Source organism: Colletotrichum paranaense (genome assembly GCF_030867605.1).
Source record: "Colletotrichum paranaense strain IMI 384185 chromosome Unknown Scaffold_1.1, whole genome shotgun sequence".
NCBI classification, from domain to species: domain Eukaryota; kingdom Fungi; phylum Ascomycota; class Sordariomycetes; order Glomerellales; family Glomerellaceae; genus Colletotrichum; species Colletotrichum paranaense.
Genome location: NW_026848959.1, coordinates 4215492 through 4240569, shown reverse-complemented (window position 1 = coordinate 4240569; position 25078 = coordinate 4215492). Strand labels below are relative to the sequence as shown.

The 25078-nt window shown below is 55.6% G+C and overlaps 8 protein-coding genes across 8 annotated transcripts; 3 read left to right on the top strand and 5 right to left on the bottom strand.

Annotated features, from left to right (window-relative positions):
* Positions 1 to 381: 381 nt before the first annotated feature.
* Positions 382 to 857, top strand: CPAR01_01466 (uncharacterized protein; the record flags this gene model as incomplete). Its single annotated transcript, XM_060485755.1, has 2 exons — positions 382 to 746; positions 779 to 857. The coding sequence occupies 2 exons, from the start codon at positions 382 to 384 to the stop codon at positions 855 to 857; spliced, it is 444 nt and encodes a 147-aa protein (XP_060356612.1).
* A 3033-nt stretch (positions 858 to 3890) lies between these two features.
* CPAR01_01465 (uncharacterized protein) lies at positions 3891 to 4931 on the bottom strand (the record flags this gene model as incomplete). The annotated part of the gene is made up of 2 exons (XM_060485754.1): positions 3891 to 4555; positions 4691 to 4931. The coding sequence occupies 2 exons, from the start codon at positions 4929 to 4931 to the stop codon at positions 3891 to 3893; spliced, it is 906 nt and encodes a 301-aa protein (XP_060356611.1).
* Positions 4932 to 5521: 590 nt separating this feature from the next.
* Positions 5522 to 8587, top strand: CPAR01_01464 (isoleucyl-tRNA synthetase; the record flags this gene model as incomplete). The annotated part of the gene is made up of 3 exons (XM_060485753.1): positions 5522 to 5549; positions 5653 to 5931; positions 5988 to 8587. 3 exons carry the CDS (start codon positions 5522 to 5524, stop codon positions 8585 to 8587), a joined length of 2907 nt encoding a protein of 968 aa, XP_060356610.1.
* Positions 8588 to 9685: 1098 nt separating this feature from the next.
* On the bottom strand, positions 9686 to 11808 carry CPAR01_01463 (glycolate oxidase; the record flags this gene model as incomplete). The annotated part of the gene is made up of 5 exons (XM_060485752.1): positions 9686 to 9778; positions 9865 to 9927; positions 9994 to 10088; positions 10165 to 11436; positions 11517 to 11808. The coding sequence occupies 5 exons, from the start codon at positions 11806 to 11808 to the stop codon at positions 9686 to 9688; spliced, it is 1815 nt and encodes a 604-aa protein (XP_060356609.1).
* A 918-nt stretch (positions 11809 to 12726) lies between these two features.
* CPAR01_01462 (uncharacterized protein) lies at positions 12727 to 15369 on the bottom strand (the record flags this gene model as incomplete). Its single annotated transcript, XM_060485751.1, has 3 exons — positions 12727 to 14803; positions 15007 to 15126; positions 15320 to 15369. The coding sequence occupies 3 exons, from the start codon at positions 15367 to 15369 to the stop codon at positions 12727 to 12729; spliced, it is 2247 nt and encodes a 748-aa protein (XP_060356608.1).
* Positions 15370 to 15832: 463 nt separating this feature from the next.
* CPAR01_01461 (enoyl-CoA hydratase/isomerase) lies at positions 15833 to 16732 on the top strand (the record flags this gene model as incomplete). Its single annotated transcript, XM_060485750.1, has 1 exon — positions 15833 to 16732. The coding sequence occupies one exon, from the start codon at positions 15833 to 15835 to the stop codon at positions 16730 to 16732; it is 900 nt and encodes a 299-aa protein (XP_060356607.1).
* Positions 16733 to 16884: 152 nt separating this feature from the next.
* CPAR01_01460 (SPRY domain-containing protein) lies at positions 16885 to 18105 on the bottom strand (the record flags this gene model as incomplete). The annotated part of the gene is made up of 1 exon (XM_060485749.1): positions 16885 to 18105. One exon carries the CDS (start codon positions 18103 to 18105, stop codon positions 16885 to 16887), a length of 1221 nt encoding a protein of 406 aa, XP_060356606.1.
* Positions 18106 to 20298: 2193 nt separating this feature from the next.
* On the bottom strand, positions 20299 to 23278 carry CPAR01_01459 (calcium/proton exchanger; the record flags this gene model as incomplete). The annotated part of the gene is made up of 6 exons (XM_060485748.1): positions 20299 to 21663; positions 21715 to 21792; positions 21846 to 21917; positions 21973 to 22080; positions 22135 to 22150; positions 22584 to 23278. 6 exons carry the CDS (start codon positions 23276 to 23278, stop codon positions 20299 to 20301), a joined length of 2334 nt encoding a protein of 777 aa, XP_060356605.1.
* Between the last annotated feature and the right edge of the window lie 1800 nt (positions 23279 to 25078).

Sequence of the window (25078 nt, the reverse complement as noted above, 5' to 3'; positions counted from 1 at the left end):
CCGCAACCCCGTCCTTTGCCTGTTGAGCGCCAGACTGTGGTCTCGGGCGGCTGCTTCATCGACCGAGTGACCGTCGCACTCATCTCACATCTCAGAAAATCGCAGTCAGCCCGTGTGCCCGTTTTGAAATGCCCTAACACAGCCCCCAAATCCGCCCCAAGTATACTCGGTGCCCCGCGGGTGTTTTCCCTGAGGCGATTGACGTGTCTCTTAATATCGATATACAATTTCCGTATGCGTAGTCGGCCGCGGACGGCCAAGCCACGCTGCCACAGAAACTCTCTTACTCGGCAGCCTCGGCATCGTGCTTCTTGTCAAGAGAGGACCACAGCTCATTGCCTCCAGCCTTCGATTCGTTGTGTAACCAATGAGAACTCAGAGATGGTAGGCCATACAGATGCATCTGAAACATGCTCTTCTCCTCAACTCTCGTCTCGCTCCGCAGTGACACGAGGTGTGCGACGCAAGCCCCCAAAAGCGTCCACCGTTCTCCTCCCCTCCGCCGAGAATGATGACAAAGTGGCCCCCAAAAGAGCTCGGGAAGCACAGGCGTCCGCTCTGTTGGCTCAGTTCACCGTATTTCCCACGTGGTGTTTGGCAAGGGGCCGGCCGACGGGCAACAACCCACCCCTGACGATCACACCACACCTTGGACACCTTCGAACAGGGATCTCTTCGAGCGAGCGAGCGAGCCGCTGGCTGCTGCTGATGTGTACTGCGTACGCCCGGACCTCCCCCAAGCTCAGGTGTGATGGGCGGTGCGACGGCGGCAGCTCAGTTGGTCACACCTGGCCTGGCTGCTGCAAGCTTCTTGCTCATCAGGCTTTCAGCAGAGACGGGGTGCGAATTACAGATAGTTCGCGAGCCAAGAACGCACAGTCGAAGCCTGATTGATGTTGGCTCGACACAGCCCATCGCTGGTCAGCTGAACTCCGCCGGTCTTGCTGTTGGTGCCGTTGCTTCGTAGTAGTTCCAATAGAACAGCTTCCCGTCCCAAAAAGATCAACGACCGCTACTGCAGGTACAAGGGGAAAATTGGCGACGGATTCTGAGAAGGCCTCAGTTGTATTACTGTACTATTCGCCTTGGTCTCTCGCTTCCCGAGACATCTCACACGGCCCCTTGAAGCTATTCCAATTTATCGTCGCCCGCAGCAAGGGACGACGTCGCGGGGCACTTACAAGTCACGGACAACGTGCCATACTTACCAGGAGAGGTCTTTAACAAACGGAGGTCGCTAGGTTCATTCTCCGTGACGAGGTGACGGAGGACTCAGCTCAGGTTTGCCTTTTCCCCTACCCCATACGATGCCGCCGTAGTCGCCGTCATGGTGACCCACCTCCGCGACCCGCCGCTAACCCCCCCGCTGCCCAGAAAGTCCGTCGGCCGAGCATGTCGAAAAGAGGTAATCCGGGGAGAAAGAGGTTTGTATGACCGGCTCTCGCTTCATTTAGGAGGGCAAAACGTCGAGAAGGTTGCCGTTCCCTAACTCCGGGTGATGATACCCTTGCGTCAAGGGTGCCTCTGAGACGCGCAAACCCAGAACTCGGTTTGCGTCAAAATGCCCGCACGTCCCGCTCAAACGGTAGAGAAGGCAGACGCTTTACGGACTCTGTGGACAGTTTCGTCCGGTCCCTCGACAAGGGCCATCGACGTTGGGTCTGTACGGATACGCTACTCTCTGCTGCCCTATCCGTACGGGTAGTGAACATCAACCGGCTTGGTGGGGAGAGAAACGGTTGATCGGCCAGTAGGTGATGCAGGTTGACGCTTTGGGAGGAGGCTAAATCGCAAGTTCACTGTTTCCTCGGCTTCGTTTTCTGCTACGCCCATGGCCCGAAAGACCGGGTGCTGTGCCATCACCGCTGCAACGATTGTCCACACCCTCATTCTGCCGTCGACCCATGGCAGCGCGTGGTCATGTGTACTCAAGGCTGGGGTGTTGCATTTTTGACGGTGAGGATTCGCTGTGCCTCGCAGACACCATTCAAATGCAATCAATTCTAAACCGTCAGCTTAGGCGGGGTAAGCAGCAAAGATGCCCTCTTTTTATCGTTGCCGCATATGCTGTGCAGCACAGCGAGGTTGAAAGCTGCAAGGCGTATCATTATCCATGATGTTTGTCCATGAGAGAGCTGCCGTATAAGCCACTTCCGTTCTACTAAGAGTTGGCGATCTGGCTGTACAGCGGCAAGGATCAGAGACAGCTCTGCAGCCACTCCGCCGTCCGACATCTCCTATCATGTCGTCAGAGTCTCTCGTCAAATCGTCCGACCACGAGTCCGTGCTGAGCGGGTTAGACGGGAAGCTAGCGTGACTCTGCCTGTCAGTAAGCCGACACTGATTTGTGATCAGGCGAATTAACTAGGTTAGGCTGTCATTATCGTGACTCTTAGCCACTTGGTCTCTGAAAATGATGGTGTGCAGCAGCATTTCGACCGAGTACCTATCCTACGACCGTAAGCAGCGTCAAGGGTGGGGATTTGAAGCTTCACAGGCAGATGTCTTTCGGTACTTGGTCGAGATGTATCTTCTCGAGCTATGTATTTTTGTATTTCGGTACGAATGTGAGATCAGCCTTCCATCGCGTGTTTGACGAGTTTGGCATCGATGTTGCGCATCTAGGAAGCAATAGCAAGTAGCATCCTTGCTGGCGTTTCCTGATTGGAAATTTGCCCTGTCTGCCTTTCCAGGAGAGAGTTGAATGTCACAGTCGCCTGCGCTTAAAGTCATGTGTCATGCGCTTGGAAGCTATGGTGCCCTTGATCTCCTCTAGGAACGGCTGCCTCGGCCGATAACTCAGCTTCGTTCCCGCGTCCACCGCTTCATACAGCCTCCTCAAACTCGAAGCCTAGGCTAGGGTTTCCTTCCACCTAGGAGGACCTCGTGGCCGATTTCACTACGATCGTTACGATCGTCGGAGTTGTAGAGGCGTATACGGCGCCAAGAGGAATCTGCGACAAACAAGAAGAGGGGCGGTAAAAGCAGAATACGAAATCTGCGCAAACGGCAGGAGAAGTTCATGATTCCAGCAGGTCGGGAACCTTGCAAAGCTAGTGCGGCCTTGGCGTGACATTGGGACTGAATCGTAACGTCGTATGCTCTCTGTTGCCCGAAGCCGAACAGCTGGGCTGGCGTATGCCAACGTGCCAACCAACTTGGTTTCCTTCGAGCTCGTTTCACTTGTCGCTGGCCTAAGTAAGCATCGTCAACCGTGCACGCTTACAGCAACTGTTGCCCATGGCTCATCTGGATCGCCACTTCGGCACCATGCCGTATTGGAGCTATGGCAATCCGGGACTGTCCCGGTGAATAAGACGGCGTTTACAAGCGTGCTATAGTCCGGTGTAGGAGCCCGACATATCCCTACAAGGCCCGTTTGGCGGACTTTCCGCCGGTCCGAAGGCGGAGCTCGGGATGACCTTGCCTTTCCCCAGCTTTCGTCAAGGCTTGGCCTGCACAATATCCCAGCAACACGTGTAGTGTGAATCTTTCTTGAACCATTGTCGCTTTCGTAATGGGCGCCCAGCGGGGCTTTCTCGAAACAGCCGCGTATTCTTGCTTCGTCCCCCAGATCTCGATGAGTTTGCGGTGAGAGTGTCCCATGAACGTTGCGCATCTATTGCAAAGAGACTCGGCTAGTCTAGACACACGAAACGACGGGTGGATAATAGCGCGATTATCGATCGAAGGTGGCCAAACTATACGAAGCATGCCAACAAATGACAGTGACAGAGGTGTCAAATTTTCAAAAGTTGGTCCGAAGTGAGCTGCCATTGTGTCATCGGTTATTCATGCCGGTGAGGTGAGTGAGCTCACCCCACGATGTGAAGTCACTTTGATCTACTCAGTTTTGTAGGGCCAAGGTATTCTTGCCTAGCGGCTAGTCTTCATGGTGCGTCCTCCTCGGCACCAGGGTTGGGCATCTGGGTAGAGCTGATCCAGTTCTCCATGCTGGCTTGACCTGCAGGCTGCTTGGCACCCCCAGCTGCAGTCGACGATGCTAATCTTAGACCTTGGCGCTTCTTGACAACGAGGCAAAGCACACGACCGTAGATCGCGAAACCTTCATAGGAGACATCCATTGCCATCTTCTTCTTGTCGTCGCCGTCTTCCTCTAGGTCGGACCCAGTCTCTTGCTTCTTGACACGCTTGGACGGCCGGGGAGCATCGTCGTCGGAGTCTATCTCAATCGCCGAAGCCTCGGCGCCAGCATCATTGTCCGAGGTCGTCGCGTAGTCGGCATCTTGATCATCGCGAGGTTCTCCGCGCTGTCTTTTTGATCGCCGAGGCCGGCTTGTTTCATCGACAGCGGGGATGCGGGAAAGGCCGGCAGTGTCGTCCTCGGATTCACTTTCCTGCCGAATAGGCACCGTACTAGCGACTGCCTCGGACTCTATGTCTAGATCAATAGGTACGTCATTCGTTTCGTTTATCAGTTTGTTGGAGTTTGACTGCAACTTCCCGGGCGCTTTGTCGCGGAAGTGCTTGTGCTTAGTGAGCAGCGAATGGCGCGTACTTGTCTCGGTCAAAAACATGGAGACCTCAAACTCATCTGGCAGATGTCATGATCAGCCAACTTTATTCGGTTCGAGAAATGGTCTGGACCGGGCTGATTACGACGGCGAGGGTTGGGTTGGGTTGAGCGGGATGGTGACAGTGAGTAAGGCTTCGAAACAGGACGACCAACCTTGGACAACAACATCCTTGATAGTCTTCTTTTTAGAACTCTTCTTCTTTGCCCTTTCTCTCTCCTTCTCTTCACGTAGTTTTGGTAACACCAATGGACGGACGCTCTCGATAACCTTGGGTAAGATGGGGTTCCGAGGATTGAGAAGCCAGCTTTGTGCCAATGCCGGATTGTCGAGATAGATGCGACACTCGAGAACGGAGTACTTTGTGATCCTCAAATATCGGCGTAGAGGCGCCATCGTTGCTGTTTCCTATGAGACGCAGTTGCAGTGAGGCTCGTGCAGCATGAACTCAAGCCTGGATTCGAGGTGGTATTTTGCTCAGACGTGAAGAGATGGCTTTCTGAAGAGGTCTATGCTCAATACGACGTGGTCGAGTGGTGCGCGGAAACCGAAGGGAACTCGAGGTAGTAAGTGATCTGAGGAGCTTTCAGAAGAAAGGTTATGATGAAGTTGATGTCGAAGGTGAAATGACTGTAGATGAGTGAAGGTTGCCCTGACTGCACGTCGTGACGTCGGATGAGAGCTGCCCCACCTGCACATAAGTACCTTTCCTAGTTTAAAGCGTGTGCTTTTGCGGGTGGATAAGGGACGTATACTTGAGAAGCCGCGCTGCAAGTACTACCAGTAGCATTCTCCCTATCCTACAGTAGCAGTGCCCCGTTGCTCCCGCGGGGCGGCGACTGCACGCAGCACGCAGCACGACACTGGATGCGCCTGCCGCCAGTGACCTCAGGCAATTAACAAGGACCCACTTAAATTTTCTCGGAATCGCTTCGTCCAGCTCCGGTGCCGCGTCCAGAAGCTCCGGCTATCGACTTCCTCGTCCAATGGCCGAACCTCAAAGACCGCACCGCAGTTCGACTCTCTGTTCCTCTCCTTCGTAGTGATGCTGACAAAGCGATCATGTCGAAGTCATGGGCATCGACACTGAGGCTACCTAAATCTACCTTCCCGTAAGCTTTCTGGTCTTCTGGTGCAACCACCGCCGCTCCCCCTCGGCTCCGTCCTCAGCTGACCCGTGGCCCGGGCCGTCTTAGACCGCGCCCGCTCTCGCAGTTCCGTTCCGATTACCTCCGCCGATCCGCCGACGACTTCTACAAGTGGCAGTCATCCAATGACTCTAGGCCCGAGTTCACTCTGCACGATGGCCCCCCGTACGCAAATGGAGGCCTTCACGCCGGTCACGCCTTGAACAAGATTCTTAAGGATATGGTCAACAGAGTCAAGGTCCAGCAAGGTCAGATAGTACCCCGGATTCGCTTTCTACGTCGTCGCCTAATGCCAGTCTTGTAGGATATCGCATACGCTACAGGCCCGGCTGGGATTGTCATGGCCTCCCTATCGAAATGAAGGCCGTTGGCACGTCAGGCGGCAAGGGCATGACTCCGGTAGAGATCCGCAAGGCTGCGAGACAGCTCGCTTCCACCACAGTTCTGGAGCAGATGGAGGGCTTCCGCTCGTACGGCGTCATGGCCGACTGGGACGCGCGATGGACGACAATGGACCCCGATTTCGAGGTCAGGCAGTTGCGCTTGTTCAAGCAGATGGTACGGCGAGGCCTCATCTACCGCAAAAGCAAGCCCGTATACTGGTCGCCATCCTCAAGAACCGCGCTGGCGGAGGCCGAGCTGGAGTACAACGAGAACCATGTTTCAACGGCGGCTTACGTTCGATACCCAATCATTGGCGGCCCCTCCTTGGACGGCTTTACTGGCCAGCTCTACGCCATCATCTGGACGACAACCCCCTGGACACTCCCGGCGAACAAAGCCATCGCAATTCACGAAGAAATGGACTATGCCATAATCGCCGTCAACGGAAGCGCATACCTCACTGCAGTCAGCCGCCTTGAGGCCGTTAAGGCTCTCTTCCCCGAACAGGAGCCTCAGGTCATCGTGGCATCTATCAAGGGTTCCGAATTGCGTGGCTTGCAGTATAAGAACAGGCTGCAAGGGGCCAACTCTGCACTCCAACCAATCATCCACGCAGAGTTTGTGTCAGCAGACTCTGGAACTGGACTTGTTCACATCGCTCCTGGTCACGGTTTCGAGGACTACGAGGCTTGCGCGCAACTGGGCATCGATGCCTTCGCACCTATCGATGACGAAGGAAATTTCACCCGTGACGCTTTCCCAGACGATCCAGAAAAGCTGACCGAAGCCTCCTCGATCCTCAAGGGCGGTAGCAAGGCCGTTCTCGCCCTGATTGAAGACGATGTTCTCCAGGCAGCAAAGTACAAGCATAAATACCCCTACGACTGGAGGACGAAACAGCCCGTGGTCATGCGGTCGACGGCCCAATGGTTCGCCGATGTCGGTAGCATCAAGGATGACGCTCTCAACGCCCTAAAGGAAGTCAAATTTGTGCCATCAACCGGACGCAACCGCCTTGAAAGCTTCGTTGTGGGTCGTAGTGAGTGGTGCATTTCTCGCCAGCGTGCCTGGGGCGTTCCTATTCCCGCTTTGTATGATGCCAATGGAGACGCCGTAGTGACAGAGGAATCCGTCGACCACATCATCTCGGTCATCCAGAAGCGTGGTATTGATGCCTGGTTCTCTGATGCTGCCGATGAATCCGCTTGGTTTGCACCGTCTCTGAAAGGAAGCTACAGACGTGGTACCGACACAATGGATGTCTGGTTCGACAGCGGAAGCAGTTGGACAGAGAGTAAGGGTCAAGCCGACATCTATCTCGAGGGATCCGACCAGCACCGCGGCTGGTTCCAGTCAAGCTTGCTTTCGTACGTCGCTGCCCAAAGGGCCGAGGGCGACGCAACTTCCCAAGCGCAGCCCAAGTCTCCTTTCAAGACTCTCATCACCCACGGCTTCACGCTTGACCACACCGGCAAGAAGATGTCAAAGTCGATCGGAAACACCATTTCACCCGGTCAAATCATGGACGGCACCCTCCTGCCGCCGATCAAGGTCAGAGGCAAGGCCAAGGTAGCCGGCGCCGCCCCAACCTACGAGGCCCTGGGTCCAGATGCTCTTCGTCTCTGGGCCGCCAGCTCAGAGTACACCAAAGACGTAGCCATCGGCCAGGCGGTCCTCAAGTCCGTCCATACCGTGCTGGTCAAGTACCGCACAATCATCAAGATGCTGACGGGTTCGATGCACGAGTCCGCCCGGACCGCGCCCACGACGACGCTGGATCACATCGCCCTCATCCAGCTGCGCGACGTCATGGCGGAAGTCGAAAAGGCCTTCGCCGCACACGAGTTCTACAAAGCGTTCAGCGCCCTCAACCGCTGGGTCGCCAACGACCTATCCGCCTTCTACCTCGAGGCGATGAAGGACCGACTTTACTGCGGCGACGGCGGCGGCGTGCTGGAGCCCATCTTCCTCGGCTTCCTCCGCATGCTGTCGCCCATGACGCCGCTCTTGGTCGAGGAGGCGTGGGACCACCGTCCCGAGTACATCAAGGCCGACAGCAGCATCCTCCACCCCTTGTACACCCCCTACGACGCGCCCGTCCACGGCAGAGCGCCCTCCGCCATCGGGGAGGCTTCCCTCCGCAAGGATGTTCCCGTTCTGATGTCCGTCCAGGGCGCCGTCAAGGCCGCTCTGGAAAAGGGTCGCGCGGCCAAAGTCCTCGGGTCGTCGCTGCAGTCTTCTGTGGTTGTCACGACCGAGGACCAAGCCGTGGCCGGCGTGCTGGCCAAGTATGGAGAAGAGCTGGAAGCCATGTTTGTCGTATCCTCGGTAGAGACCAACAAGGGGATACCCAACCAGCCCGAGTGGCGGTACGACGAGGTATTCGAGGTCAACGGCGCAAAGGGGACGGTCTCGGTGTTGCCGCCAAACGAGCACAAGTGCCCGCGCTGCTGGCGGTATATCGCGCCCAAAGAGGAGACGTTGTGCGGGCGTTGCGATGATGTCGTGGCGAGTTTGTAGGAATAGAAAAGAAGGACGTGTACATGTAAAAACAGCTAGCCCCCCCAAACCAAAAAATCAATATACCCTCATCAGGAAATTTCACTTTCGAGGTCGACATTATGATACATGTCTTCTATCTTCCGTCTCCCATATTAGTAGCCTACGCGCAGTTGTAACGAGTAATCGGACGACCTAGGTGCGATGACCGAGTGGTTGAATCAAAAAAAGGTCAATACCACCTCTTTCTTATGTTGGTAATTAATTACTATCACTCCTGGAATTAAAAATCATCCTAGTTTCGTTCGCTGGAAATCATGGGAGTTTGCGTTCAATATTCTGCACCTTTCGAATCCTTTTCCAAAGTCGAAACCATTTCGAGCAATGTGCATCTACATACACCGGCCCTTAGCTCGCCAGGAAAGACCTCGTAAAATAAAATAAAAGAAGCAACTATACACTCCAATATCTAGGAATCGGTAGAAAGATAAGGAGGAACACGAAACAATTAACGAAGACGAAAGACCCAGACGAAGGCGAAGACGTCGAAAAAAAAAAGATTGGCTTTGACCTATATGAGAGTGCTTTGTGCATCCATCGTCATAAATCATCACGGAAGGGTGGCCGAGTTGGTTATGGCGCCAGGTTAAGGTCAGCTTAACATCTGTTTCCTGGTGGGGCAACCCGCGCGAGTTCGAGTCTCGTCCCTTTCATTTTTCGCTTTTTCGCCAATCTCCAAGACATAAATGCCTCTAGAAAGCATTGAGCGAACACCATTTTGGTTTTCTTTGCGATACTGAAGTTACTCTCTTTTCATGTCGTCCTATTGTTGTGAATACGCCTTGCAGCACCCGCGAAACACGGATCACAATCGTTTGGCCAAACCACCCACCAAAAGTCTGGGGACGAACAATACCCATTCCAATTCTTGGAAAAAGTGCTTGTCAATTGTGCGCCGACCCTAGCTAGTTAGGTGAATACCGGACGCATCAGGGAGATGTATATATACAAGAGTTTAATAATGCCATCTAGGTTCTGCTTCCTCTCTGTCCCCCTAATCATCTTACACCAGAGCCTGAAATCAAGAACCCATAGGTTCCTCGACCTCGCCGCCGCTTTTTACCACTCGCTCACCTCGCCAGCCTTGGGCGGCTGTACTCTGACGATCTTATCGCAGTTGAGCAGGCAGAGGGGGTCAAGAGCCTTCTTGATCTGTGACGAAGCATCATATTAGCACTTCAGTTCCCAGTCTTTCATAAGCACCGAAGGGGGGAACTCGCCTGTCTCATGGTATCGACGGTAGACTCGCCCAGCTCGTGCGGGAGGTAATCTCTCTTGACGAGTCCGACGCCGTGCTCACCCTATCAGCTATGTTAGCGAATCTCGGATACTTCCATGGGCTAGCCAAAGGTCTGACGACAACATACCGTGACGGTGCCCTCCATCTCGACAGCTCTCTTGACCATGTTATGAACCAGGTGTTCGGCTCTCTTGCGCTCCTGGTCATTGTAAAGCAGAATAGCTGACATCAAAAGTAAGCACTCTCTCCTTCAAAACATGCGCGTCCCCCACGCATGACCAAAAAAAAAGGAACTCACTGTGGAAGTTTCCATCCCCAACATGCCCAACAATGGTGCCAAAAAGCCCACTCTTGGCCATGGCCTCCTTGGTCTCCTCAATGATGTCAGGCAACCGGCTCGTCGGCACCGCAACGTCCCCAGTCCAGACGTGATCCCCTTCGCGCCGGACCGCCATCGTGCTCCACAGCGCCTCCTTCCTCGCGCTCCACAGCTCCTGCTGCTCCTCTTCGTTCTTAGCGAAATCAAACGTCTTGCTGCCCGTCTTGCTCGCGAGCTGCTTCACCAGCGCCACCTGCTCCTTGACGCCCGTCTCCGTGCCGGCGAACTTGAAAAACAGCGTCGGCGCCTCGGCCCACGCCTTGCTCGTCATGCCGGCCTTGTTGATACACTGCATCTGCAGGTCGTCCAGGATCTCCACCGCCGCGACGGGGATGCCGGCGGCGACGACCTTGGCGACGCAGTTGGCCGCGTCGCGGATCGTGGGGAAGGCCGAGACGGCGACCGAGGTGGACGCGGGCTTCGTCGTAACTTTCAGGGTGGCCTCCGTCACGAGGCCCAGGGTGCCCTCGGACCCGATGAAGAGCTTGGTGAGGTCGTAGCCGGCGGAGCTCTTGCGCGGGCGCTGCCGCGTCTTGATGATGGTGCCGTCGGCCAGCACGACCGTCAGGCTCAGCACCCACTCGCGCATAGTGCCGTAGCGGTAGGCGTTGGTGCCGCTGCATCCGGTGCCAATCATGCCGCCAATCATGGCGCCCGGGCCCGGGTCCGGCGGGAAGAACAGGCCCGTCTGCGCCAGCTGGTCATTGAGCGACTCCCATCCGACGGCGGGCTGCACCACGACGTCGAGGTCCTCCTGGTGCAGCTTCAGGACCTTGTTCATGCGCCCGAAATCGATCGAGATGCCGCCGCGCGTAGGCGTGAAGTGGCCCTCGAGGCTGGTTCCGCCGCTGTAGCCGACGACGGGGATGCGCCGCTGGTGGCAGATCTTCATGATCTCCGAGACCTCCTCGGTGGTGCTGGGGAAGACGACGCAGAACGGCCGCTCGTCGGGCTTGGCCGAGTGCGAGGACCACTCCGAGTTGGCGTGGTGTTCGAGGTCGACCTTTGTGGTGCTGACGTGCTCCTTGCCGACGATGCCGACGAAGTCGGCCCAGGCGGCCTCGAGATTCTCCTTGTTGAGCTTGTGGACCGGCGCGATCGTCTTGGCTAGCGGCAGGGTCGATTCTTCGCTGGGGCTCGGGGGCACGAGGGTGCCTAGGTAGTACGACACTCCCATCGTGGTGAGTAGCACTGCCAGCACGCGACGGCGCATTAGCTACCGTGACAAGTCTTGTTGCAACGCCTCGCCGCCCCGGAACATCAGGACTTACCGAAAGTGTACGCCAGATTCCTGCTATTCCCCGTCTTCTCTCGCTCGGCAGCGAACCTCTCCCGCTCCGCCTTCTCGCGCGCCAGACGCTGGGTGATACTGCCGACGACCTGACCCTGGAACGTCCGGCCCTTCTGCTTCTCCTCAGTGTTGCTCGGCGTGCCGCGCTCACTCGACATGTGCCGTGCGGTAGCACCATTGGCGAGAGCGACGCATCGCCGGCGCGGGGCCGGGCTTGCGGTCCTGAGGCCTTGCAGAGCTGCCTGGGGAGCTCGAGCTCTGATATGCGCCATTGCGCCTATGTTCGACTCGGCGGTGGTGTTGATGGACGAGGTGTGTCAGGAATGCGGTACAGATTGCGGTACAAGCTTCTTCAATTGATCAGAAGTTGAAGAGGGGACAGGCTTCGAGCCATCCGGGTTCGGAGCTCTGGGAGAATTCGAGAGGAGGGGATGGTGGCTTCGTTAGAGGAGCTGTACTGCGTACGCGGGCGAACGACTGCGAATAGTAGTGCAGGTAAAGATTATTTGTAGCTGGGTGGAGCTGCATCCGTCTTAGCACTTCTGGAGCTCGGATGGCGAAATGGAATCCATGCAAGCCGCCTGCAGCAATGGAACTGGGGCACCTCAGCAGCACTGGAGCAGAAAGTGCACCCTGCGAGCCTATCGGGGATAAGGATTGGCCGGCCCGGAAGCGGGGAAGGGTTGTGCGGTGGGGCTGCCGTAGTACCGTGGTATGCCCGCGCCGGTGTGGAACTCCACTTCTTCACCGTCTGGCCCCCCCTTCCGTCCGCTTATCCAAGGCCGAGGATAACTCTGGCTAATGGAATGGCGTGCTAGCGAGGTCGGAGACACCCATGGTCCATTATGTTGGGTGCACAGCAGGCGTGAACATGCCATGGCTGACTGTTTATGGCTTGGGATTCCGTGTTGATTACATACCAACTTGGGAAAGCATACTAAGTCGGCACGGATAAGCCCCGAGACTCCCGATACAATTGCCGTTAACTTCCTCGTCATCATTTCCACATTTCGACGACTGTCACCGGCCTGCCTGTAAGGAATGGAAGATCTCTCAAAGTATAGAACTCCATGAATCCAATCCTATAGATCCATACACCTCGTTATATCAAACATGCGCCCCATTGTCCGTAGAAAGCCTCCCCAAATTATCTAATCTCACCTTATAATAAGGTAGTCTCTCGAAGCACCTTAAGTCTTCCATCCAGGGATAAGCTGCACATTAAACGTCGGCGTCCCAAGCCCCCCAGCAGCCCCCCTCAAATGCGCCAAATACGCAGCAAGCTCCCCGTCCTGCTCGATCGCCAACGGCATCTCCCCGCCCTTGCCATCCTTCAACACCCCCTCCAGCCGTAGACAAATCGCCCCCGGGAACTTACTCGCCGCCGCGTGCCGCAGCTCCTGCACGGAATGCGAGCTCAGCGTCGCGATCCAGATGGTCGTAGTGGCCATGAAGGTGGAGGAAGGGTGGAGGCGTAGGTAGACGGCTATGCTCGTGGTAGACGGAGGCTGCGGCTGCGGGTGCTGGTGCTGTGGTAGAGGTGACGACGGTGCATGGAAGACGGGTTGTTGTTGCTGCTGCTGCTGCTGTGCTGCGGCGGCAGCAGCTACGGCGTATTGCTGCGCGTATTGCTGGTCTACAAACGCCGCCTGCGCGTCGGCTGCTAGTAGGAGAGACGAGCCCATGTGGTGGGATTCCAGCCCCATGTCCGGCTGCCCGAGGAGCGCCGATGAGAGGATCCTCGCCGCGGAGTGGCTCATCGGGTCGGCGGCCGCGGCGGCCTGGACCTGCATCGACACGGTGGGCATGAGCATCTGCGGCTGCTGGCTTGCCCCCGAGCCGGGCACGAGTCCCATAGACGGCGGTACGGATACCTGGCTGGCATCGACGTACTGGCCGCCGCCCAAGTCATCCTCGTCTTCCAAAGCATCAGCCATTTCTGGCTGTGCGGGCTGGGCCCGGACCTGAATTGCCTGGACATCCTCTTGCCGTTTCGCGTCGTCGCGAACTAGTTGCGTCAGTTGCGTGACTCCTCGTTTCTGTGGCTGCTCCCGCCTCGAGGCATCATCCCTCAGCCTCTTCATCACATCCTTCGCAAGAACATCTAAAGCCCGCACCTTTTCAGCGTGAGCGTGAGCATGCACTGAAGGAGGACCGCCGTCTCCTTCGTCCCCCGGCGCAGCGAGAACCCGCCGTACCAGCTCCGATCCAGCTTCCCACTCCGCCTTCAGCTCCGCCCACTGCGCCGGCCCCGCCTCAGACTTGCAACCGAGCCCCTCCCGCTTCAATATCCTCTCAAACGCCGCGCGGAGATCCCTCGCCTCCTCCGGGTTGACGCCCAGGATATTTTTCGCCTCGGCGAGCGTGAGCCGCTTCTCCAGCGTCCGCGCCCGCTTCGTGATGTCCGTACATATAACGTCGAGCGCCAATTTCTTGGACTCGTGGTTGTTACTGCTGCGGTTGTTACTGCTGTTGCTGTTGCTGTTGCTGCTGCCGTTCACATCCCCAGACTCCTCGTCGTCCCACATCACTGCTCTCAGCCGCGGCGTCTCTCTCACAAGCCGGGCTTTGACGGCCTCCCACCTCTCCGGCCCGGCGATCGTCTTCTTGACGATGCCGGCTTCCTCGCAGAGCTGCGCAAACGTGACCCGCACCTGACGATATACGTCCGTCTCCAACCCGAGGATGGCTTTTGCGTCGTCGAGCGTGGTCTCTGAAGGGAAGCGCGGGGCGATGGAGTGTTGTGAATCATGAGATGACGCGGCCTCCCAGGCTCGCAGCCGCCGCCTCTTCCTCCTGTTGTTGCTGCTGTTATTGCCGTTGCTCTCCGTGCCCCTCACCGCGTCGTCGTCTTCGTCGCCCTCGCCCTCGCCTGGCAGCGACGACCCCAGCATCTCCCGATCCGTAAGAGTACCAGGCGTCACAACCCCCTCACCACCCCGGCTCCCAAAGCCGTCGTTGACAGTGACCACAGATGCTCCCCGCCGACCAGAACCCGCTACCACCTCCTCCTCATCCCCATTACCCTCCCTAGACCGCTCCCCATTCGCAGCCTTCAAAAGCCACCGGTTCTTCGTCCTCACGCGAATCAGCTCGCGCTTCTTGATGTCGAACCCATCCTCCCTCAGCACGGCCAGCATCTCTCCCTGCGTCAGGTTCCGCTCCCACAGCTCCTTGACGCGCGCGACCAGCCGGCCGTTCTTGTGCGCAGGGTTCTGCTTGGACGGGAAATCCCACTTGCGGAACTGGGTCTGGAAGGCTCGTTTGCTGTACCATGTGTGTGAGCGAGCGACATGTGTAGTCCGACAGCCTTTACTTTACCCCGGATTCGGCCCCGGCCCCGACCCCAGTCCCGGTTCCGTTGTGGAACGGGGGTAAGCTTTGCCGGATGTGGATCGGGCAGTCCGGCCGGCGAGAGGAACCACGAAGACCATAGGCGAGCAGAGGTGGATAAAGAGACTCAAACTGACCAGGGCGCAAAGTCATGGTGCATTTTTAGGTACACCATGATGTCCTCGAGGGACCTCTTCTCGTTGATGTAGAGCTGAAAACATAGCTTCTCGTGGGCATCCCAATCATATACCATGCCTCTAGATTTCCTTTACAAGTCGTGTCTTGTAATAATGCGTCTTTGGCTGAATGGGGGAGCGTCGACGATGCGCAAGTGGTTAGTTGAGTCAGCCGTACTGTGCCAAGATCATGATGCACGGTAGCGAAGACTGTCCGATTATCTTATCTCACTATTATCGCATTCTTATCATTGTCTTTACCGAAGTACCTTACCTTATGCTCGGTGAGCTTCGGTGAGAAGCTGTACGTCCACTAAGTGTCATGGCTGTATCTCTCGGGAATTTGGTCATCGATCCCGTTAATCGGCTTCATAATGAGTAGGTAGCTTGATCAAACCAAAATTTCAGAATCTCCAGGTTTCTGACAGCAATTAACAACCAAGCCAGTCCCTGATACACGCCGGGCCGCTCCGCATGGACGTTGATCACTCTACCATTCCGGACCTCGGTACCGGTTGTAAGCGCTCTTCCCCTCCATCTCCAACCTTTGACCTCGAACCCAAAGACGGCGGCAAAGCACATCCACGTAAAAGTTCACTTCCATCTACATGATCCCCCACCTCCATCCCCTACAATCCTGTCAATCTGAATAGTTCAACCTCCATCAAAAACCACAAGTTCCATCACAAACAGTCTCACCACCAACCTCATCACCACGACCTCAACTCCACATCCAATACATCATCAACCACAACCCTCCAAAACCTCCAAGAACCCATCAACAACAATGTCCTCCCTCCCAACATCCTACAACACCCTCTCCCTCCCCCAAATAACCCTCTCCCACCACCCCGCCTCCTCCCCCTCCCCAACCCCAGTGATACTCCTCACCCTCAACCGCCCCTCCGCCCGCAACGCCTTCACAGACGAAATGGCGTCCTCCCTAGCAAAAGCCTACACCCTCCTCTCCACCGACCCCCGCGTAAAAGCCATAGTCCTCACCGGCTCAGACCCCTCCAACAAGACCTTCTGCGCAGGAATGGACCTCCACAACCGCGTCCGCCTCCCCTCCCACCGCGACGCCCACCGCGACACGGGAGGCCTCGTCGCCCTAGCAATGCACAACTGCTCGAAACCCATCATCGCCGCAATAAACGGCTCCGCCGTCGGCGTGGGCATCACAATGGCCCTCCCCGCCTCCATCCGCATCGTCTCCCGCGACGCGAAAATCGGCTTCGTCTTTGGGCGGCGCGGGTTCAACATGGAGGCCTGCTCGTCCTTTTACCTCCCGCGCCTCATCGGCGCCGGCCCGGCGCTGCATCTGTGTACCACGGGAGGGGTATACCCCGCCACGAGCCCGCTACTGCGCAACTTATTCAGCGAGATCGTCGCGCCGGACGAGGTTCTCCCGCGCGCGCTGGCGGTCGCCGAGGATGTCGCTGCGAATGTGAGTACCGTGGCCGTGAGGGTGATGCGGGATATGATTCTGAGGTCGCCGGCGAGTCCGGAGGAGGCGCACCTGCTGGAGAGCAAGATCTTCTTCGACCTGTTTAGCGGGAAAGATAGTAAAGAGGGGATGGAGAGTTTCATGGAGAAGAGAGCGCCGCGGTTCGAGGCGACGATGGAGAAGGATGCGCCGACGGCGTACCCGTGGTGGAAAGAGGTTGATATCAAAGCAAAGATTTGAAATTCGCTGTATAATTACATTTGTAAAATTGAGATCATGACATGAGAAGAAGTACTGTATGGACGATCCTGATTGCAGTATGTAACCGCCCGCTAACCCAGTCCACCCTTATGGAAACCCCCTATTCAATCATAAACCAAGCCCACCCGCTCTCAAGGCCTGTACTTCCACAACTCCGGGTCAAAGATGATATCGTACTCGTTCTTGGAGAATGTGCCAATGGCACAACTCAGGTCATGGTATCCCTCCAGACCGTTGACCGGCAAATCTTGCTCAGAGTCACCCTCCTCATGAAGGTTCCAGCTCCCGGACAGTCTACCGTCTCGCGTGAAGAAGATCTCAACGCTCATTCTGCCGCCCTGAGCCGTGAAGGACATGCCGATACCCAGCGTCTCGCCGGGTTGGAAGGGTGTTGTGAAAGACTTTCCGCCCCATCTGTCGTTGATGTACTTGTGTCCGTCATCGCCGTGAACACCGAGACTGCCACGGTGCCATCCGGGAAGACGAAAGTTGGGGTACGGAAGCGCAGTGAAGCCAAGGGCGAGATCTACCTCACTTGCCGATCCGCGAATCTTGACTTCATAGTAGACCTTGAAGGGCTTGCCGGTGGCGAGAGGCGAATTGTGCTTCACCGAGTATAGAGGCGGGTATCCGATGATGGTGCTGTCGGGTGCATTCCTTTGCGTCGTGATCTCCCACTTACCCGAGACGGGTTGGGCCATTGTGCCGCGGAATCCTTGAGGCTGGAGAAGCCATATCCTGTGCGTGCGCAAAGCCTCGAGAGCACTAGCGTCAAGATCGATAGGCTTGACGAGAGGGTACTGGGCCACCCAGGCCTCACCAGCTTCAGACTCTTGCTCCGTAGAGTTGTTCGCAGGGGAACGGTCAAACCCGCTGAAGAAGGCCGGGGGCGGTGGGAAGAGGGTGGTATCGGGAACCGCCGTCTCCCAGTCGTGTTTTTTCGATTCCGATGGTGGGGGGCCCGAGGGAGGAGCCGTGTAGTCATTGTGGGATGGCGGAGGTCCCGGAGGCGGCGCGTACTCACTCTGCTGGTGTGAGGGAGGAGGTCCCGATGGCGGCGCATATCCTCCATGGGACGGAGGAGGACCCGAGGGAGGCGCAAATTCACCAGCCCGGCCTGGCGGCGGACCACTTGGAGCGGCGTACGTCTGACTCGGAGGCGGGCCGGGAGGAGGAGCATACTGCTGCTGAGCCGAATTCTGTCCGGGAGGCGTACCAGCCGGCGGCGCGTAATGGGGCTGCTGCTGATTGCTGCTGGTCATCTTGGTGTCTGGCTGCTGTAGTGAAGAAGGACGTTGCGCGGGACGCGGGGCAGGACTATCATCCTTGTCGGCCTTGCTGCCGAAACACATCTTCAGGAATTGGGGGGGAAAGAAGGTTTTGGGGCTTTTTATGCAGTTCGTCTGGTGTCTGATCTTTCGTGGTTCGTTGTGTTTGCGGAACAATGTGGTGAGCCGGAGGGGTAATAGATGTTGCGGCGGATCGGGGAGGGTGGGCGCCTTGACGTCGGAATTGAGCTTGAGCTTGAGTAGGTAAAGCAGTGGGAAATCTGAAACAATGCGACCCAGACGATTGAGGGTGGGAATTGGCAAATGTGCAAGATGTTGCAGGTATGGAAAACTTGTCTAGCGTCGCGGGTGATGTAGGTGAAATGCAGCGATGATGCACGACGGGGGCGGGTGAGGCGTTGATATGAAGAAGAACAAAGGTGGCTGTGTTTTCTTTGGGCGGAAGCAGATGACGGGATTCTAAGGTAGGCTGACTGGCTCCCCCAGTGATGATGAGAGGACCATGATGGTGGAACTTTGGGAGCTGTCCGCAATAGGCAGCTGGGATCCATTTTTCTTTGGCGATACCTGCTGCAGGACGCTGGAGCTGCATATTCCCCCGCAGCAACAGGTATAAACGACAATCCAATGAGCTCCCTGCGTTTGGAGTGTTTCTGTGCCTTGGTTTACCTAAGATAGTAGGGACGTAGGTACACTACGGTACCTGATTGTTCGACGCCTCAAGGTGCAAGCACTTTGTCTTTACTTTACCACATACCTAGCTAGAACAGAGCTACATGCGCCAATGCACCACCCTGGGCAGACAACGACAATGACACCAAACAGAAGTCTCTTGTGCGACCAACGGCTTTTCACCCTCTTTACCTCGACCAACATATACCTAACTGGACGAAAGAAGTAAACACTAGCCACGGCAGTGGCATCAAGGAGGCCGCCTACCTAGGTAACTGCTCGATGGCGTACCCTGATCATCGCCCGGCGCAATCGGGCGGAACTGGTGTGGGGGCAATCGGCGCAGCTAGCTTTTTAAGCTTACCCAGTGGGCCGAAACTTCCATCCCCTCAATGTCACCGAACCATGTCACCATGAATGGCCAACTTGATGTATGGGCGTTGCGGTTTTCCTCCGTGGGGTTGCATTGGTTTCTCTCCATAAACAACACTCGTGTTTCTGGAACACCGGCGGAAATCAAATGCGATCCTATGCCTACCTGTCAACCTGATATCACTCCGTTGCTGACTAAACAAGATGTTGACCCCAGGCTAAGATGCATTGCTGTCGTCGTCAATTAACTATACCTCCCTTACCTGCGTAAGATAAGTTACATGGGAGGCTACGGTCACCTTGTGGAGGGCTGGATGCAGTATCCAGAAACTACTCTGAGTCGTCAAAGCCGTTTAAGATGTTCGATTCTGGGAGGGAATTTGTAGCCGGCCAACTTGGAATTTTCACCTTGGATATACAAAACATCAACACCGGCTTATCTCCATATTCTTCAACCGCGTCCTACATCGAGCATGATACACAGACAAAGCCAGCCATCCACTAGCTCCCGACTATGCCATACCATCTCGCCCACACGGTACGTATGCGAGATACTTTCCCACGGAAATGATAGGAGATGACGGCCACAGACTCAGAGCTTAAACAGGCTACCTCGCCCCGCCATCTCTGGAAAACCGAGTACCATCCATATACTCATTTTCTTTAGATGAATGGCTACAATCAGAGTAGGCGAAACAGAGGGAATATCCTGGGCGGCACATTAGTTTGTCGCTAACTTCGCCTTTCAAGGCAATGCTGGTTAACTCCTTCTTGATCCTTCATGTCAGCGGCAAGGGAGGAGAAGTCAATGCGGTGTTGTGAGAAAAAAATGAAAGTATTCAATAATAACAAAATTCACAATCAAAAGCATTGCATATCTCATGATTCATGGTGTAAAAATACGTGTATATTCGACGCCCAAGAGCCTGTTCCCGTGTGGAAGACGGTGAACCAAAGCTACTAATTGTGTGCGCCATCGATCAAAAGTTTGAAATCGCAACAAACTTGTGCAAGAATGATATAACCTCAATCCCAAGTCACCCCCTTGTAAATAAAAGCCGCGTGCCATAGGGAATATGCCATAGCAGCAGAATAGAAAGAAATCTTCATGAAGCGTCGTAAGTTGTTCTTCACCAACAACCACTCCTCCCCATCAGGTCAACCGCATAGCATAAGGATCATGTCCTATTATGCGACCTCATACCCCCAAATTCAGGCGCCGAAAGAGCTCGCCTCGTCCGAGTTGGGGTAGAAGAAAGCAACCACAGCAATAATGATGTATGTTGCACACAACAAAGCGCCCTCAAGGTAGTTACTCCTTCCGTCGAGTACCAGGAAGTTGACAATGAAAGCTGAAACGAACAGGCAAACTGTCTCGAACAAGGTAAAGTACAGCGACATATCGCGGTCCATAGCCCAACCGATGATGACGACAATGGGCGTGATGAAGAGAGCGATCTGGATGGAGCTACCAACGGCAACACCAATGGCCAGGTCCATCTTATTCTTCATAGCGACAGTGACGGCCGTGACGTGCTCTGCTGCGTTGCCAACAATGGGGAGGATAATGAGACCGATGAAGATCTCGCCAAGAGGACTGGTCTTGACAACCTCGTTAATGGAGTCGACAAGGAACTCGGCGCAGACGGCGACAAGGGCGGTGGAGAAGAGCAGAAGAAGGACGGCAGCAGTGCGGGATAGGTGATCGTTGTCGGCAGTCTCGTCCTTGGCACTCAGACCACTATTGACAGTCGCGACACCAGGAATCTGGGCGGGGAACACTCCTCCGGGGGGGCGAACGTTCCCATGCTGGTTCAGACGGTCGGGCAAGGAGTTGGTCCGGCGGATACCGAAACGGACTCGGGGGACTGGGCCGGCCGGGGCAGCGGGGCCGGCGGATGGGGTCTCGTCGGGTGTGGTGAAGACAGCGGGGGCGAAGTTCTTAATCGACAGCCCGCGAAGGCCAGACACTGGGCGACTCTTGGCGGCTTGAGTGGTATCGGTCGGCTCCGAGGGTCCAGCAGGTTGATCGGCAAAGTCCAGGCGGCGGGGTTCACCCGCTTGAGCGCTGCTGGTCAAAGGCTCATGGCCTTCAACATCGACAAGGTTGTTCCGGGAGGCCTTCTTGGACTTCTTCTGATGCTTGTGATGACGCCTGCGATGCTTTCTGTGCTTACGAGACCTGTCTTCCTCAACGGCCTCATCGCTACCGACAGAGTTGAAGCGAGGAATGGCTGGACGACTGGCGGATCCTTCAGAGCCGTGAGTTGTACCGACAGAGGAGTTACGGGTACGGGGGAGACCGTCGGTATTGACAGAAACCACACTAGACTTGCGCCTTCTACCGGCGCGCATGACCTTTCTCATTGTCTTGCGTACAGTGCCTCCAGAGCTGTCAGAAGCATCTGAATCGGAGTCGGAGTCGGAGCTATCTTCAGAACTGGAAGAGTCGAAGAAACCAATGGCAGGGCCAGGAGCGGACTCAGCGTCCACAATGTGTTGCGGTGTAGACTCATACATGTAGGCATGAGACTTCAACTGGAACAGGAGGTACAAGATGTACACCAATAGGAGGACCTACATGAAATTAGCAGTCGAGACTTGGGCAGTACATCATAGAGTACTCACCACACTGGTACCACGGCTAATCTTGAGAGTCTCATCCTCAGCCTTGAAGGTGTTTTGAAATGAAGCGTGGAAGGCAGTCTGGGAAGTGGTTAGTTTCAGGATATTCTCCGGCGTGGCTTCAGAAAACTTACAGGAAGCACCAAACTGATGACACTCAAACTAAGCAGACAAGCACTCATCTGCGTGACGGTGCTATTGTAGATCTAATGACTGTATCAGTACAGTACTACTTGCGTCAAAAGAGCCGATTGAACTCACCTGCTCTCGGAAGCGCAGGCCACCGAGGAAGAAGCACATGCCCAAAATGAGCAGCAAGTTGGCCAAAATAGAGCCTAGGAGGGACGCCTGAACAATGCGAATTTCATCCTGGGTCCAAGTCAGCGAGCAAATCCGCTGAAATTACATGTTAGACTATCCTACCTTGACAAGCGCGATGCTGAAGAGCCGCAGAAGATGTACATGTTAGCAAACCTGCAATAAAGTATACTCTAGAAAATAACGACCGATTTGTAGGTTGTGAATTGACATTGGGAGAAGAGAACTGCATGATTTGGGACTTGATTGATGTGATGGTGTCTTTTGGTGTAGACTTCTCGTCTCTTTCTCGTCTTTGTCACCCGCAGAAGGGTAGGAACATACATGCTGGATTGGAGAAATAAGCATTAGCCAAGACTGCGCCAAGACATTCAGAGGGTTGCAAGGTTCGAGATATTCAGGGCCAAGATCCAGTGAGCGGCTTGGCCAAGACAGGTGCCAAGACAAGCCGCAACACGTTTGGATCTTTGGACTTCCCCACCGCGAGCCTCCCCCAAACCACCTCGTAGAATGGCTTGGAGGGAAGAATGGAAATAGAGTCAGGCAAAACTTACAAGATAATCAGTTCGACGGCATTGCCGAAAGTCACGTTCAGGAGGGCGCCAATGGTGTCACCAAGCTTGCTGGCGACGGACTCGGTGGCGTGGCTGAGCAGGCCAGCGAGTGGAATGATGGCGATGGCATTCATTGCGAAGACGATGCCGGGGCTCACGCCGAGGGCTTTTGTGATGATGCCTACGGGGACGAAGACGAGGAGCACGTTGACCCAGCTGTGGAACAGGATCATTTTACACGTGAGGTAGAAGCGGGCAAAAACGCCAGGTTTTTGCTTCTGTTCGGGAGTTTGATTCTTCTTCAAAGCACCCTCCTCGTCTACGACAGCCCCCTGCCGCGAAGTTTTCGAAGATATAGCAACATCCTCGAGGTCGCGGGGACTTGTTTTCTCATTGATGTCGTCCGGGTATGTGAGGGTGAGGTTGTTGCTCGCAGAAGAGCTCGTGATGTGAGAGGAGACGCCATTGGCGACGCCATTACTACTATTGGTAGTAGAAGCCGTGGTGTCGAACGTGTTGTTGCGCTGGGTAGCGGGAAGAGAAGACTTGCTGGACAAGTCTATTGAGTCGGTGACTATGTTTGCCGAATTGCCGTGGGATCGGTTCGAGGAGCTGCGACGGACGCCATGCGCTGATCCTGCTGCGCCAGAGCCTCTGGTGTCTATATTGGGGGGATCAGAGGAGGCTTTCTTCATCGAAATAGATGACCGGACACTCGTGTCTCGGCTGGAGCGCGGTTTTCTTTGGGGAAAGAGTAGAGTGTTTTTGGCGATGGCACACAATGGAGTTTCTTAGAGACGCAAAAGTGAAGACAAGCTTCGGGAGGAGAATAAGTACGGACAAGGAGAGAAGAAGACTAGAAGGGGAATGTGGTCGGACGGCGACAGATGAGGGATGCTTTAAAGGTCGAATCGACTAAGAGATAGACATGGGGGGATAAGGTAGAGGCAACGTCCCCAGGCGACAGACACGGACCGGGAAGAGACGTACCCTTAGCTCTGGCGCAGTTGCGTAAGTACGTACACTAGACACCGACACCTTAAGGTAGGAGAGGAGAGGAAGGGTAGCACGGGTGACGGTAGGTACAATGGAACCTTGCCGCGGCGAGCAAGCAGGTACCTCCGAGACGTTGGGACGGCGGGAACGGGGAAGCGTACCGCTGCAAGGACGCTCTTGCACTTTCCATCGTCTCTGGTCTTGAGGTACGTATTCACCGTCTCTGTCTTTCTCTCTGATACGCAAAACAAGCAGGCATGGCAGGGCCCGCCGGGAAACAAGCAAAGCAGGGGCTCCCTGTCACCGCGCCTGGCTCGTCTGGGGCCAATCGCCTTGGTGCAAAATGTCTTGGGTGGATGAACCGTGAATCAACCAGATCCAGTAAGAGGCCGCTGGTCATGTGCCTCAGGCTGGTGTGGCGCGCCCACAATTTCTCCATCTCCCAAGGTCACTATGGTCACTAAGCCTCAGCTTGTTCCCCCGTTGCCTCTTTGTCTATCCCACTCCCGGTACTTCGTCATCCCCAGCTTCTCTTCTCTTCTCATTTGCTGCTATTTGCATCGTCGTCTCCTGTTTTCTGAGAAACTGGACCTCTTGGGATCTGCAATCATCACTGCGGGACACACATCCAAAGTCATTGGTTGGACGAGCAGCAAGCACGAGCATAGCTTCAAACAGAGACAATCCAGCACATCCGCATCCACATCACATCAGAGTTCTGGGCCCGGGGTTGTACCAATAAACCAAGCTTTTGCCATGGAAATGTGTACGGGCCTCTTCCCCTTGGCCTTCTTGGCTACACTGCAAACTACGACACCATTTCTGTACCGAGGACCTACTCCGTAAGGTAATACGGGGTCTGGAATCTGGATCCAGAAATCCTGAAATCCAGATGCATGCACATGCTGTCACTGTTCTTCCATCATCATCATCATCATCACCACCACCGCCTGCAGGCCCAGATCCAACACAGCAACAATGATATCACACCTCATCAACTCGCTGCAGGGAAAGGAGGCCTCTGCCCTATCGGACCTCGCCATTTTGCCTCCCCCCAAGGTCCCGTCCCTCCCTCGGTCAATCGGTCAGTCGGTCTCTAGTTGTAGGCTCCCGCTCTCAACAAAGGACCACAACAACCACTGCCCATCCTCCGCCTCATCAGCAACCTCGAACCCATTGGCTCCGTCGAGCCACAGTGGATACACACTAATAAGCATTAACCTTCACGCAGGCAGGGAGGGGCAGGGGACTCGACTAACACTTGACGGAAAGTGGGATGGAATTCCTCTTCCAATCTTCCATCCCTCCCCCTCTGACTCCCCTAGGTGCTAAACAACTCTCCTCCCAGCAGAGGACCACCCTCTCCCTCCGCTCCGCCCGGACGCCAGCTGAGCCTCACAGAATGACAGAGTTGCACTCGCAAATATTCGCGTCCAATTTCGCAATCTCCTCGCGGCCTCCCATGCCAAACCCTCGTCCCAACCCTCTATCCTTACCAC